The sequence below is a fragment of the Cyanistes caeruleus genome, chromosome 4, assembly GCF_971803275.1.
Source record: "Cyanistes caeruleus chromosome 4, bCyaCae1.hap1.1, whole genome shotgun sequence".
Taxonomy (NCBI): Eukaryota; Metazoa; Chordata; class Aves; order Passeriformes; family Paridae; genus Cyanistes; species Cyanistes caeruleus.
The window spans coordinates 48,510,540-48,525,526 of NC_141704.1; the positions used below are offsets into that span (position 1 = coordinate 48,510,540).

Below are 14,987 nucleotides of genomic sequence, written 5' to 3' on the forward strand. Positions count from 1 at the left end.
TTTTTGAAGAAAAATGCTGGGGCTAGTGATTTGTGTAGTTGATTGTATTACTTGAAGCAGTTGATATGTTAACCAACATTTATAACAGAATGATGCTGTTAATGTTCTAGTAACCTGTGTAGATGCTTAGAAAAAGCAATGCTCTTGCTGTGCCAGAGTTAAGAACTGTCTGTTACAAAATCATATCAAGATGATCTGCAAAAGATGATATACAAGAGCATCTTTTGGGGAAAAGTATCCCTAAAGTAATAAAGTTGCTTTCTTCAGTAAGGCAGAATAACTAGGATGTTTACAGCCCTTTCCAGCCCCTCACCAGGTGATGCTACCATAATATCATGACCAATTCAAGATATAACAAGCTTTATAGAAGCAAGTACCCTCTTAGAAACATCTTTCATCAGGTGTGGTATGATCTAGAGGCTGCAGAGAGTGAAAAATCTCCCTTGACCTGTCTGGAATAAGCTGAGTCATTAGGGCTGTATCTGCTGAGCTCAGCTATTGGTCTTGGGGGAATATGTTAGGAATTTAAAATGGGCAGGAAAGTCAGTATATAAAATAAACTGAAATTTTAGCCCTAAAATAAAGCAAAGAGTTCTATAATAGATAGGATTTTTTTCATGGTATTTTTTCCTTTATACTGTGCTACTGACATTCATTTCTCTTGCTGCCCCATTAGTTTTATGTTTACTCTACACAACCCTGTACTGGAATAGTTGAAATTACCACTAAATTACTGTGGTTACACACAAAAGGATTTTCTTTTACAGAACTTCTGTTGAATTGGGACTATCCTTCTACAAGCTGAGCAAACTGAATTTGTGTACTTTCCCACTTTGTAGGACATTTTTATCTCTATTCTTGGCATGAAAATAAAACATTAGGCATTAAGAAAAAGTCTCAAGGACTACCAGATAATTTCCTGCTGGAAGCAGTCTTTTTAATTAAACAATGCTCACAGCAGCTTGAAAATAATGAAAATCCACCTGGCCATATTGTTCTTATCAGATTTTAATTTTTTCACCATAGTTGAAGTAAAGAAATCTCTCTGTCTGTGCACGTGATTGAGGAGACGGTTTCCTCTGAGAAGACACGCTAAGTCTCTAAGACACATAAGGCCCTGTCAGGCTGCTTCTGATGTTTCTGGGACTTTCCTGGCTAACATGAGATTTTCCAAACTCCCTGAGGGTGGTGGTGCCACTGGGTGAGGAACCCCAGGGGTGCAGACCCAGCCTGGTGCTGACATTGCAATCCCCCTTACTTTTGATATCTGATATCGGGGCAAAAAAATAATTCTTTTGATTGAGCCCCTGTGCTCCCTTTTCCCTATCCCTTCTCTGGTGTGCACTCCATAGATCCACCTGTAGAGATAGGCATCACTTTTGAGTCAGAAGGTATTGTACAGTCAGGCAATTAGCAGATCAGTGCTCATGCAATATGAAGTGAAACCAAAGGACAGCTTTCCTTCTGCCAGGGCACAGAACTTGCTGTGGTGGCTGCCCTTTTCCCCTCTCTTTTTGTCTCATTACAAACACAAGGTGTAGGTCCAACCTAAAAGCTCAAGGTTTGGGGCTCCTGTTAAAGGCCAGCCTGGGGACAGACAAGTCTGCAGCCATAGGTATAGCAGGTAATACAGCTCATGAGACAAAGACAACAAACTCAGTTTTATAGAAACAGATTTAGAAACACGTTTGAATTAGATATTAGGAAGAAATTCTTCACTGTGAGGGTGGTGAGGCGCTGGCACAGGTTGCCCAGAGAAGCTGTGGCTGTCTCATCCCTGGAATTGTTGAAGGCCAGGTTGGATGGGGCCCTGAGCCACCTGGTCTGATGAAAGATGTCTCTTCCCATGGCAGAAGGGTTCAAACAAGATGGTTTTTAAGGTCCCTCCAAACCCAAACCATTCCATGATTCTGTTGGTGAATCCCTTGGTCTTTTAAGACAAAAAATTCAGTGAATACTTCCCAGTTTGAACTGTGCTTTTATAGTTAAGCAAGGATACAGACATGCTGAATTTAATGATGAATGTACTGTATTTAACCAAGGGAGACTTCAATCCCTTTCCTTTAAGATGTGACAACTGAAATGCTTCCCATTCTCTTGGGTCTTCACTTTCGGTAGATCCCAGATTCCACATATGTAGAACCCACAATTAAATAATCAAATATGGTCTCACATTTCATCCAGTGAAGGATCATTTTAAAGTTTTTAAGAAATACAACCAAAAACATGAAGGAAAACATAAAATTGCACATCCAGCTAATCAATAAGACCTCTTTTCTTTATTAACCAGGTTTCAGGATACAGTTTTCCTGCTGCTGGCATTGGGAAGTCATTTACTGCACAGAATAGCATAATGCCAGCAATAGATTGTGGCAAAATTAAAATGTCAATACAGTGAATTGAAATGGAAAGGAAGCATTTCTGTTCTAGGCAGTGCCATGTAAAGTATCTGGTTGGTCTTTTTAAAAGAGATGCGTGCAAGTAGAGAGTTTTTAACCTTCAGTTAGTGGTCGTATGTAGTACCTTAGTATTTTCTGAGAAAGTTTGCAGTCCTAGCCCCTAAGCCAGAGGGAGATTAGAAATTGAGTCAGTAATCATAATTTTTAAAACAAATACAAAAAAGAAAAAAAAACTTAATTAGAAGCATTTTTTCTGAGAAAAAATATTATTTCTGTTCCTCGAGTTAGAACCCCCTGACAAGAAGGCGGGACCAGGTTTTTTATTATTTTATTTTATTTTATTTTATTTTATTTTATTTTCAATTTATTTTCTTTCTTTGACTTCTGTTTTTTGTTGGGTTTTGTTTTGTTTTGTTTGTTTGTGCAATTCAGTTACTTTTACCTCTTCTCTGGTCCTTTTGTTTTCTGATTTTCCATCATCCCTTCATGCGGGCAGTGAAGGTTGAAAGAAGCAACAGGCAACTTACCTGGGATTCGTGTGCCAACAGCCACAGCAGCCTCCTCACCTACCACCATTATAACACCTACCACCCTGACCATTGCAGGATGCCAGCCTTGAAATTCCAGAAAGCGCCTCCTCAAAAAAGCCTTCGTAATGTTCCACACTTTTCCTGCTGACATACTCTCCTCCTCTTCTTCTTCTTCCTTCTCCTCCCTCCCTCCCTCTTTCACTCATACTTTTCCCATTTCAGGCTCTAAAACCTTTTCAGTTTTACGGATGCTACGCTTTTTCATAGCCATGCCAAGGTTATTTCTGACATTTTACACCTTTTCCTCTCTTTAAAAGAGCAGCCTTTGTAGACAGGAAAAGGCTTGAAAATTCTGAACGAAACGGCTCTTCTTCTGTGTATGAGTGCACCATTGGATTGGAGAAATGTATATAAAGCATGATTATTGAATGCAAAACATTGCTTCCAAACCTTTGTCAGAAATTACCTACTACAAAAAGGCATTTCTAAAATCAGTGTATCTAGATATATTGATATGCATTAGTTTGAGGATGTGTGTTGAAATTTTTTTTATGCTTTTTTAAAAATTAAAAATTACAGATTTTTAATGCTTTGCATAAAGTAAATGGTATACTATGAATATTCCTTTTGTGTCTACATTATCTTTGTTAGCTTCCAGCAGGTGTTGTCATGAAATGCTGGCTTTACTTTTTCCTAGGATCACCTGTGTGGTTTAATGTCTTTATTACTGGAAATGCACAAACCATTCCTGTGCATCATACACAGCCTATACATACAATGTTTGATTCATTGATGAGTTTCAGGCATGTGCCGCACTCTTCTGTGAAGACTGAATGCTGTATGCCAAGTGTTTGATTTCTTACAGCAGCTCTGGTGTCTTCATCCTTCTCTCCTACCTCCATGAGTGCATACAGCCTGAGTTCCCTGAACATGGGGACCTTACCTCGCAGCCTCTACTCCACCAGCCCACGGGGGACAATGATGAGGCGGAGGATGAAAAAGAAGGACTTCAAAAGCTCCTGTAGGTGGTAACAGCATTTGCTCAAAAATGTGCAGTGAATGAATGGGTGGAGGAGGGGGAAGATGCAGAAAAAAAGTCGCACAATACCTTAATTAATATACATATATTCTAGACAAAAGAGAGAGTTTCTGGTAGATGTAGGGAAACATAAGGGTAAAAATATTTGTCCAATGCTAAAATGAGATGTGTAGATGCTATTCAGCATAACTATCTCATCTGAAATTTATAAAAGAATGTTTTCTTCAGACAGTGCTGGAAGAGTTTCCTACACCATTACTGAAGTGGTTTTCAAATTCCTTTTTCAACTCTTCCAGTGTCCATTAGGGAATATAATTCATAGCTGAATAGTCAAAAACAGGCTGCTGGTAAGCTCAACCAAATGTCACATTAGGGAAGGCAGAGTTTGCCACAGCACCTCCTACGTAGTTCTAATGTCTACATCTGCTCCGTGACCTGTAGAGTTGTTTTGGTGAGGGAGAGCAACACGTTACAGTGAAGACTAAACAGCCTCATTTGACCACTCTCAGTGATTCTAAGCATGGATTGCCTAGGAGTCAGTCATTTCCCAAGCCAGAGTAGATCTATTCAGGCTGTTCCACTTTGCATATTGCTAAGCATTCAATGTGCTGACAGGAGTGTGGCTGTCAGTGCACATTTTCCCAGGCTCCATGTGAGTTCCACTTCTCTTTTGGCTTGTCCATCTGTGTGTGATCCACAGCAGCTCAGTTCCTCCAGAGCAGGGAGGTGAGAGCTGCTCTGTAAATCATTTATTTGCTCTAGGTAACAATGCTCAGAAGTCCACTCTGGAAGAACTGAGCTGCTGCACGCTACAGGGCTGCTGCTGTGTTTTAAAGATTCCCCATGGTCATACTAAAACCAGAGCAAACCAGCAGCTTCTAAAGCCAGTCACTGCAGTATTGTGAGAATACATTAGAGAGGAACTGAGGTTTTGCTTTCTTGCAGTTTTTGTTGCTTGCTTGTTCCTTATTTCTTCTGAAAAGCTCATATTTTTCATAACATTTGCCTGCAAGTGCATTTTTTATTTTTAATCCAATCAGCCATTTTTCACAGCTCATCTGTTGACATGCTAGCTTCTAATGCATTCTTTTGGGTCCCAGGGGGATACTGTGTCTGTCGTGCTATGTTATCAGTAGAGGTCCAGCTCTTACATGTTCTTCTCTGCACGTGAGAAACAGTAGTAATGTTATATTAGTAGTAATTGATTTGAATAGTAAAATCAATGCAAAAAATAGTTCATCAATTGTGCTATGTTAAAACTATTTAACAAAGGATGAAATCCTCAAAGCTAATCCTGTTATGGATCTTGGACACAGCTGTAACTTGTGTTGGTAAATTTTTCAGATATTTTTCCTTCAAGGAAGCCTTGTCCATGTTATCTTGCAAAGACTCAAAAGAAAGCCAAGGATGTGGCATTTAAGTGGGACAGTCACATAAGCACTGCAGCCCACCTAAAAGATTTTTCAAGTCAGAAGGCCTTGGGGATGACAAGCTGCTATGAGTAAACAAATCTCTAGATAGGAGAAGTTAGGACAAGGCTCAGTTGTGCAGCAGTTTATTACATATTCATATTGTGAAGTCTTGATATAGAACATTTCAAAACAGGTGAAACTCACTCTGTCACTGTGTGGTCGGTGCCTCATTACAACCAGTGACTACATCAACAACCCTGGACCAGAAGTGGCTTTGGAGGAATTGGCTAGCCAGCCAGACTCGTTTGCTCTTTTTATGAGGTTGCTTATTAGCCCGTGCAGAGTTCCTTACTCAGTTTGTAGACTAAGACCCGTACTTGTGACAGCACTAACAGCCAACTTAAGAGACCCACACTGCTCTGAATGTCCTGCAACACACCAGGGTAGAGAATGTCCTGTACCTTTCCACTACCCATCAGCAAGACTTGGAAAACCTCTCCCTTTGTGGGAGACTCATGAGAACCAGGTAGATTGACTGCTGTGCTTTTCATGGAAAAAAAGAGTGGCACACTCTTAATTTTAGTGGGATTCTTTTTCTTTAATCCAATTGGATCATTTGAGAGTTTTATTAAGACAAATTTTAATAAATCTTTTAGAATGTCACTTGGGAACAAAAATATGTAGGTTGCTATGAAGTTTATATTGTCAATTATTTAAGAATACTTGCACAACATCATGTGATCATGGCATAATTCATGACGATGAAGTGCGATGGCACGAGGGGTTACAAGATTTTTATGGTCCTGATTTAACAATCATTGCATTAGTTATGCAGACCATTCTAAATATGTGGCTGTAAAAACTGAGGGCATGCCCTGCTGCCACAAGCTTTATTTATGCCACATGTTTAGAGTTTTTATACTTCCTCTGCTTTCGTTTCTTTGTTTAAGGTGTGGGATTTGTTGTGGAAACACTTAGATTATTATTTCATAAAAGTTTAAATCCTGAATATTTTGTAGTAGGTCCCTATTAGTAGTTGGAAGCGAGACATAATTTATGCCAATTTACTTTACTAGGGTTGCATATCTGGTAGAAGTAGGAAAGGGGTTTAGACATACATGGGTGCTCTATTCTCAATAGCTCTCAGGAGGAATTGCAAACATTTTTCAGTTTCTCGTGGCCCAGAGTGGGAGACTGGAGGCATAATAACCCATACATGCACCTTCAAACAAGTCTTGTTCTGCTTCTCATATAACTGCAGACACAAAAGTAACAAATATATAACCTTCGAATTCAAGATTGTTATTTACATAACTGCAGAGCTTATAGCAATCCAGCCCCCAGGAATGTTGCTGAGAGTTAGGTGAGAACTATACAAGTATGCTGGAATGTACTCCTAGCAATGGCAACCAGTGTTCACTGGAACTGCAAACACATCCATGTCCCTTTTTTAAATCAACAGCACTGCTCCCTGGCCTGTAAAAATTGTAATCCGTCAAGGAACCAAAAAATGTCAGTGTTTCTTGCTACAGTTACTCTTGAGTTACAAACCCCAGCATGCTCTAAGTCATGGGTTTGGGTACCTGTGACATTTTACAGTCATAGGAAATAGGTATTGTTACATGATTAGGAAAGGATATTTTCATCTCTGGGTTTCTTTTTTTGTTTATGTTTCTCTTTGATATTCTTTCGGAGTGGAAGGAGTTCCTAATTGTCATACTTAAGTGTCAACATCATCAAAATGTTTATCAGAGTGAGTTTTAAATCCCACAGATAGTGACTTAATTTCCCAATTTGAATTAAAATTTTACTGCCCTAGAAGTTGAAATAAATTTTATGAGACATTTAGGTTCCTGATAGGAAGTTATAAAAAGAGTAAGAAGGTTACAGAGTCAGCTAGATACCTGCTGCATGGGAGGAATAGAGACATAAGTGATGGGAAATAAAGATGAAGTTAGCAAGTAATTGTTATATGACCTTTAAGAAAGGGAAAATGGAACTTTTCTGAGACTGGATGCCCTAAATTAAGATGTTTCTAGAAGGTGTCTTAGGTATTATATTAATTTATTTGGCTTTGTTATATTTTAACCTTTGCAGCAGCAAGGGCTGGAGAAACCTATTTCTCACATGCAGTAAATCCTAAAGCTGATGGAAGCTTCTAAGAACAGATTTTTTGTATTTGCATTTCTGTATAAGCATATCTTGCTGAATGTAGATAAAAGAAACAGTAAGAAGGAAGCTATTGAGTATCTGCAATAATGCACAATTCTTACAAAGGAAACTTGAAACAAGATGTGAGGAAGAATTCACAGTAATTTGGAAAAGACAATTTTCGAGTGACAGAAACCTGTGAGGTTTTTGGCAAGTGAAAATTTTGCAAAGAACTGTCATTGCCAACTGTGATACATCAATCAGACTTATACTAACTGATACAGAGCACAAGTCTGATGCTTGCAGTCCCATAGTGTGAGAAAATACTTATATAACCTCTGACATCTTTGTACAGTTGTGATAATATTATCTATAATGTCAAAAATTTTTCCCAAATCCAAGAGAAATAAAAATGCACAGGTAAACTATCCCTCAAATAAATCATAAATTTTTACCTAATTCTTAGCAGCTGCTGCAGGCAGAAAAGGATTTTGAAGGAAATCAGAGGTGGAGAGGTAATGACACAGACTCAGAACACAAAACCATTCCAAATCCTTGGCATTGGAGGGGTTATCATTACTGAACAGGAGTTCAAAAACTTCAGCCTTCTGTGTGTGACATAATGAGAGGCACTACTTTGTCACTGGAGAAATTCAAATAATAATACAATAGAATTTAGACAGAGATCAAGGAAGCAAAAGTGCAGTCTCATCCTTTCATAGGTAATTGTGCTGAATTTCAGTGCTGTTTTTGTCTTGATTTGTTCAGTACTGCAGCCTTTCAGAAAAAGTGTGAGTAAAGCAGGAGAACAGAAGTATCTGCCTGAGATTCTCATTAAAGGTCTCCCAGTGGCTTTGAGAGACCCCACAGAACTTCTTTTCTCACAGTCCCTTGAGATATTCTGGTTGCCACAACAGAGTGGTTTGTTCAGCTTCCTTACATTACCCAGTAAGCCTAACAAATTGCTGTCTTATAGTAAACATGTACAAGAAGAAGGCATTCTTACTTCTTGCAAGCAAGCCTGGTCCATGTGGTTTTGTTGCTAACAACGATTGCTGTGAGAGGTTCAAAAGAGGGATCTGCCTGAATAACAGCTGAGTTTGTGCCTCCAATTGCCTTAGTTCCTGTTAAAGTCCTGCTTATCCATGCCTCAAATCTAATGCAAACAGAATTCAAGGTTGTCCTGAGATTTTGGAGTGGGGATATCAAACACATTTATTTTACTCAGAAAAAGAACTATCTTTTTGCATTCCAGCATACAACCAGATGTTTTCTATTAGCTTATATGTCATAACTGTTTATACATAATTTATAAACTTTAGCCTAAATTGACTTTAAAAGAGACATTTGATTGACTAGATTTAATGTAAAGATCAATTTTCTCAAAAAGCAATGGAACATGTGCTGTGTATGAATGTCTTTCCTCCTGGTCTGCTCTGTTTTATAGTGTCTTTAGCCTCTAGCACTGTTGGTTTGGCTGGGCAGGTCGTGCACACAGAAACCACAGAAGTAGTGCTGACAGCTGACCCCATAGTAGGGTTTGGGATACAGCTCCAGGGTAGTGTGTTCGCTACCGAGACCTTGTCTTCTCCACCTCTCATTTCCTACATTGAGGCTGACAGTCCTGCGGAAAGGTGAGGCTCTTTAATTGACTGCTAAATACATCTGGTGGGCGTTCCTCGGGTGCTTTGGGCTTTTTACTTCCTTTCAGTTTGTGATGAATTGCAGGGCCTTGCTCAATGGAGTGGGGCAAGTAATACACTTTCTCTTCTGACAGTGGTGTTTCATGCACTTGATCAGCTATGAAAGAATGACAAGTGCCGGTGTTCTGACCATACACAGTCCTCCAGAAGGAGACTGGAAGCTATATTCATGCAAAACAAACAAAAAATAAATCAGAAAAATCCATTAAGTCAAAATACTGATAATTTAACATGCCGGGGGAAAGTTATATCCATCTCTGTTCAGTTTTAAGGTATCTTAGGGAATTCCAGAATTTTGACTTAATATTTTTCTTATTACATTTTTATATTTATATATGTATTTAATCATGTTATGAGAATGATAGCAGTTGCACAGACAAGCACCAGCTGCCATTTCACCTGCAGCCCAGAGTTAGAGGCAGAGATGATGTCCAAGGATGGGGTGGAAGCATGAACACCCCTCCCCAGCACCTAGCGGGCACAAACCATACTGGCAGTGCTTGAGAGTGTCATGGTGCAGAGGGGCAGCAGCATCTGTGCCTGGGCAGATTGCTGAGCTGCCACAATTATCCTTCAAGCTCTGGTTGAATGTTTTTGATCAGATGGCTTATATCAGAAACCGTGTGGCCAGCCAGACCAGGGCAGTGATTGTGTCCCTGTGCTCGGCACCTCAAGTCCTGGGCTCACTTCTGGACCCCTCTATATGAAAGATATTGAGGTGCCAGAGTGTGTCCAGAGAAGGGCAGTGAAGCTGGTGAAGGGGCTGGAGAACAGCTCTAACAAGGAGCAGCTGAGGAGCTGGGGATGTTTAATCTGAAGGAAAGGAGGCTCGAGGGGAACCTTGTAGCTCCCCACAACTATCTGAAAGCAGGATGTAGCCAGGTGGGGATAGGTCTCTTCTCCTAGGTAACATGCAACAGGACAAGAGGAAGTGGCCTTAAGTTGTGCCAGGGGAGGTTTAGATTGGATATTAGGAAACTTATAAAAGACATGTAAATATGGCAATTCCACACAGAAAGGGTGGACTTTTCAGTGCTGGGTTAATGGTAGGGCTCAGTGATCTTAAAGCATTTTCCCAACCTAAATGATTCCGTGATTCTGTGATTCTGCTGGTTCTGGTAACATGCACATCTGATGATTGTCTTGTATCGTTTTGTACCAAGGTGTGGGGTGCTGCAAATTGGAGACAGAATAGTGTCAATAAATGGTATCCCAACAGAAGACAGCACATTTGATGAGGCCAATCAACTGCTCAGAGACTCCTCTATCACCAACAAGGTCACTTTGGAAATAGAATTTGATGTTGCAGGTATGAATGTCCTGTTATTCTGTCTTGCAAGAAAAGCGAAGGAATAAATCCCAAGTACATTGCAAGTGTTTGGCATCTGAGGTAGAGGTTTTCTTCTCACATCTACACCATTAAGTTTTCAAGTGACTTATTTGAAACATGTTTCATTTCATTTCACACAGCCCTGCAGTCTACTTCAGAAAGCAAATAGAAATGACAGTCCTGTAGTAAGATCTGGTGACTGTCTCTCCTCTGAGTTATTTCCAGACATTTTTCTGGCCTGAGATAGACATGTTTTGCTAAACAGAGACAAAACCTCTACAGGCCAAATAATGAAATATTTTGCAAGACAGAAAAGTATTAAAAAGTATGGATAAACAAAAAAAACTCTCGAGGTGTTTGCAGTATCGCTAAATAAAATAGTAGAAACTGAATTAATAGAGGCCAGATGAATAACTGTTAATTTTTCAGTTATTATTACTAATGGCATTCCTTTATTCTGTCATGTGTTTAAGCATAAAGAATATACCCATGAAATCACAAACTGTGCATATCAAACAAGTACACATTATGTATGTACACCACTGGATTCCTTTTCTTCCCACTTGATGTTAAACCCATGGCAATTACCTTAGCAGACAGTTAAAAATAAGTGGTAGTCCTGCAGCAACAAAGCTCGGAAGTCCTTACGACTCAGTCTCCTGTCCTTTTAATTAAAAGCTGTCTGCCAGCAGTAAAATTTTCACTTGTGCTCACAGAACTTGCATATGAGCTAAAAACCTGCAGTCTCAGCTGGCTGCTGGCCCATGCAATCTCCACAAATTCAGTTAAACCTTAAAAAAAATTGAGTTACCGTGAAATTACCAGTAGAGTTATAAATCATGCCTTCTTCATTTTTGCACCCGTGTTTCATCCCTGCCTTATGACTCTGATGTGATTTCATCAATTTACATGTATAGTTCCATGTTCATGGAACTGCTGTGCCTTATAAATTATCTAACATTTTAAATATTTTTTTATAGAATCAGTTATACCAAGCAGTGGAACATTTCATGTAAAACTACCAAAGAAGCATAATGTGGAACTTGGCATCACCATAAGTTGTAAGTAAAAGTGCTTATTTTTCAGACCACGTTTATGGGATGATCTGTAGATATTAGTAGATCTTGTAGTTACAGACTCAGGGTGTTTTTGGTATGAACTTCTTCTTCCTTTTTCTAGCTTCTTTTATTCCTTGTTCTCTTTTGAAATCCTCTTCTGTAACATATTTATACTCTCCTTCAAGTAGTTAACAAAGCCAGAAGTTTGCCAAATCGAATGTTTCACTTATTCCTTCATGCATAGGACATATTTAATTCCTAATAAAATTATTTATTTAAAACAAAAGAAAAATAAATCAGCAGAAATAGGTCCATGCAAAAGTATTTCCATAGTTGTGAAGTTTAAAGCAGAGTTTGTCATGGTCTCTCACAGACTCTTGAACAGAACCCCACTGAGCACAGGACATGAGGCTCCACATGTGTAGGGTTATTTTCTCCTGCAGAACCCAGATACATCCTCAGTCTCTCAAACGTGTGGACAGTCCTGAATGTGTGGGTCACAGCAAAGTGCCCTTTCACTAGGGATTGCAGAGATTGCTGAAGAAGGTCACAAGGGCCTGCATCAGTCTGTTTCTCAAAAACTAGTTGTTGCTGTGGTTTGAAATTAAAAGTGTTTCTATACTTTGTGAGGAGACATTAACACAATGTGTTACTGGATTTTGATCAGGTAAACTCTGACATAATAATAGGCAAATAGCTAAAACAAACAGCTCTTGAGGGAAGGAAAAACAATCCATATCAAAGTTAATGGGCTTGACACTGCAGAATCTGGTGTCATCAGAATTAACATTCTTTTATGGCTGTGGCCTTTCTTAGGCTATTAGTCTTTCTTTGGAGTTATTCATATCTCTTGGGGGAAGATTGTGCTTTGACTTGCATTCTCAAAGCTTTTACCAGCACAGTGGAATATGGTTAATCAAAGGTACAGCAGGGATCCCAGTGCTAAGGATTACATCTGAGAAACAAATGGGAGACCCTGCAGGTCTGTTTGCTTGTGTTGCCCACTTGAATGAGTAACTGTTAGACTCTGTAAGATGTGATGTGATGCTTGAAGCAAAATCATACACGTACATGTATCTGTGCAAATGAAAATCGAGAAAGGAGAAAACATAGAATGAGGCTGTTCTATGTAAATGTTATTCTTAGGACTGATAAAGGTTTGTAAGGTTACTGAAAAAATATAATCTTCCTAGTAATTTGATTTGTGTTGTCTTTTAGAATACAGAAATCTACTTTTTTTTTTGTCTGTAGGAATAAGCTTTTAATGGAAAGCTAATATTCTTGCAGTTGAGTATTTTGCACTCCTCTTCCAAACTTTGCATGCCTTACTGATCTGGAATTTCATTCCAAAAATTAGTGCTTTCTGAAATCAGTGCCCTATATAATCAGAGTAACATGTGGTAGGTCTTAGCTCTGCTCTTGTGAATATACAGCAGTAACTTTAATATTTAAATTAAATTATGTGTTATGTACAATAATCTCTTTAATAGTATTCAATGCATATGAAATTTATCTAGGATTAATTATTTACATGGTTTTAAAGGGTTTATATTAATAACTGGTAGAAGTCTTGAATTGCTGCATTTCACGCTTGCTTTTCAGTGTTTTGCTCTGTTTTACCTAATTAACTCCTAAAAAAAGCAGTATGATTTGAAGAATGTAAGCATTTTATATTCATTTTGTGAAATTTCTGTCAGAATACTTCAGCACATTAGCATGCCATTTATTACTGATATTTTCAGAAAGCTGTGTAATTTATTTTAAATAACAAATACTAAGGGAAACTTGGCAGAGTTGGTATGTCTTAAGTAAGCAGGGGGATGGAGGTGATCAGATTTATTCACTTGTGGGCTTGATCTCTTAAAAGTGACAGAGACCTGTTTCATCCTCTTACAGAAAAATACCTTTTTTATCTTCCATAAAGATCCATCCCCCATTTTGCTTGGGATTTATATGAGAAAGGCAGGAAATTACCTAATCTGACAGACAAGACAGATATTTTTCATCAGATGGGAAACAACTTCACATTGGGCTGGCATGTAAACATATCTCTATTTTTAAGTCCGGGAGTTCTTCTAGGTCAGTTGTTAGGAGTCAGAGATCCTAGGAGAGGAATTTATTTCTCTTTCTTGGAATTGTTTTCTTTGGTAATGAACACCAAGAGTGCTTGCATGGAGTTACAACCAGGTGCTGTATTGAAGGCATGTCTGAGGTGACACACAGCACTAAAGACAATTAAGCTAATTCATGGTCTTTGAAACACAAGACTTGTAATAGGAGAAGAGACTTTCCTTAGTTTCAAATTTCTTAATCCAAGAAAAAAACCCAGAAAAAAATAAAAATCCCCTTAGATAGCATAATTCCTTTAAAGCAGGACAGAAGAAAGTTTCATGAGCATCACTGTTAACGTTAAGCCAGGGCTCTGGGTTTTGAATAGCTCATGTCAGTTACTGGTCTTGGCCACTGCTGCCTTCATACACACATTGCAGTCCTATCATTCATCCCTTATCTCTGCTATATCTGTCTAATTTTACCAATGACAAATACTTACACTCAACAAAGAGCTTTACTGCATATTTTGCAAATACACGTGTCTATATATTTAATGCTTCATATATAACTAGTTTCACACCCAGTTACCTGATTGCAACAAGTAGAAAGTCTCAGTTCTTAAAATTATATCATCCAAATAAAGCACAGGACTGTTCCTGTGCACGTGATTATGCTTTTATGACAGAATCATTCCCTAGAAGAAGGAACACTTACAAGTAGTGCTAGTAGTACTCAAAGCTATTTCTGTTTATTTGCCATTGCCATTGATTTTAGACCATGTAATGAATATAGATTTTTCTTTTTAAAGACAAAAGCCTTTTTTAAATGGTTTTGAGGCAACTGGCTACTTTATCATAGACTAATTATTTTTTTGTCAAGTACATTGAACGGTGTCCAGTAAAATGGCTTACTAGTGGATTCTGGTAATTGTAGTTAATACCATTTTTATTTTCCCTTCCTTTTCTTTTTTTCTCTCTTATGTAAGATTCTGATATCCTTACTGGTAATGAACTGCAGCACCTTGCTTCATAAATAATCTCTCTGAAGCTAGTGGGACTGCTCAAGGAATAAGAAGCTGCAAAGCTGGTAAGAATATCAGAATCTCACCCAAGCTATCATCAGTTTCTCTGAGTCATTTTGACTAGCAGCTATAATGTAGTCTGCTTTATTGTTTTTGTGTTTCATCAGAAACAAGCTTTGTAAATATCTACAGATACATTGACTATGAGAATTTATTTTCTAAAGCATGTTTCTGTATATTTTGTGATTTCACCTGGCAAGATCTACTTAATTTTGAAATATTACAAGTGATT

At 38.4% G+C, this 14,987-nt stretch overlaps 1 protein-coding gene across 28 annotated transcripts in view; it reads left to right on the forward strand.

The window, feature by feature from the left end:
- GRIP1 (glutamate receptor interacting protein 1) overlaps positions 1 to 14,987 on the forward strand; it is a 311,868-nt gene that overhangs the window by 266,839 nt on the left and 30,042 nt on the right. For 12 of the 28 annotated variants that reach the window (XM_086884480.1, XM_086884483.1, XM_086884499.1 and 9 more), the window contains 4 exons: positions 3,795 to 3,950; positions 8,979 to 9,165; positions 10,398 to 10,543; positions 11,545 to 11,625. In XM_086884480.1, the coding sequence (XP_086740606.1) occupies positions 3,795 to 3,950; positions 8,979 to 9,165; positions 10,398 to 10,543; positions 11,545 to 11,625 (570 nt within the window). Of the gene's footprint in view, positions 1 to 2,895; positions 3,052 to 3,794; positions 3,951 to 8,978; positions 9,166 to 10,397; positions 10,544 to 11,544; positions 11,626 to 14,987 lie in introns of all 28 variants that reach the window. The other 16 variants (XM_086884481.1, XM_086884484.1, XM_086884500.1 and 13 more) reach the window with 3 other exon arrangements.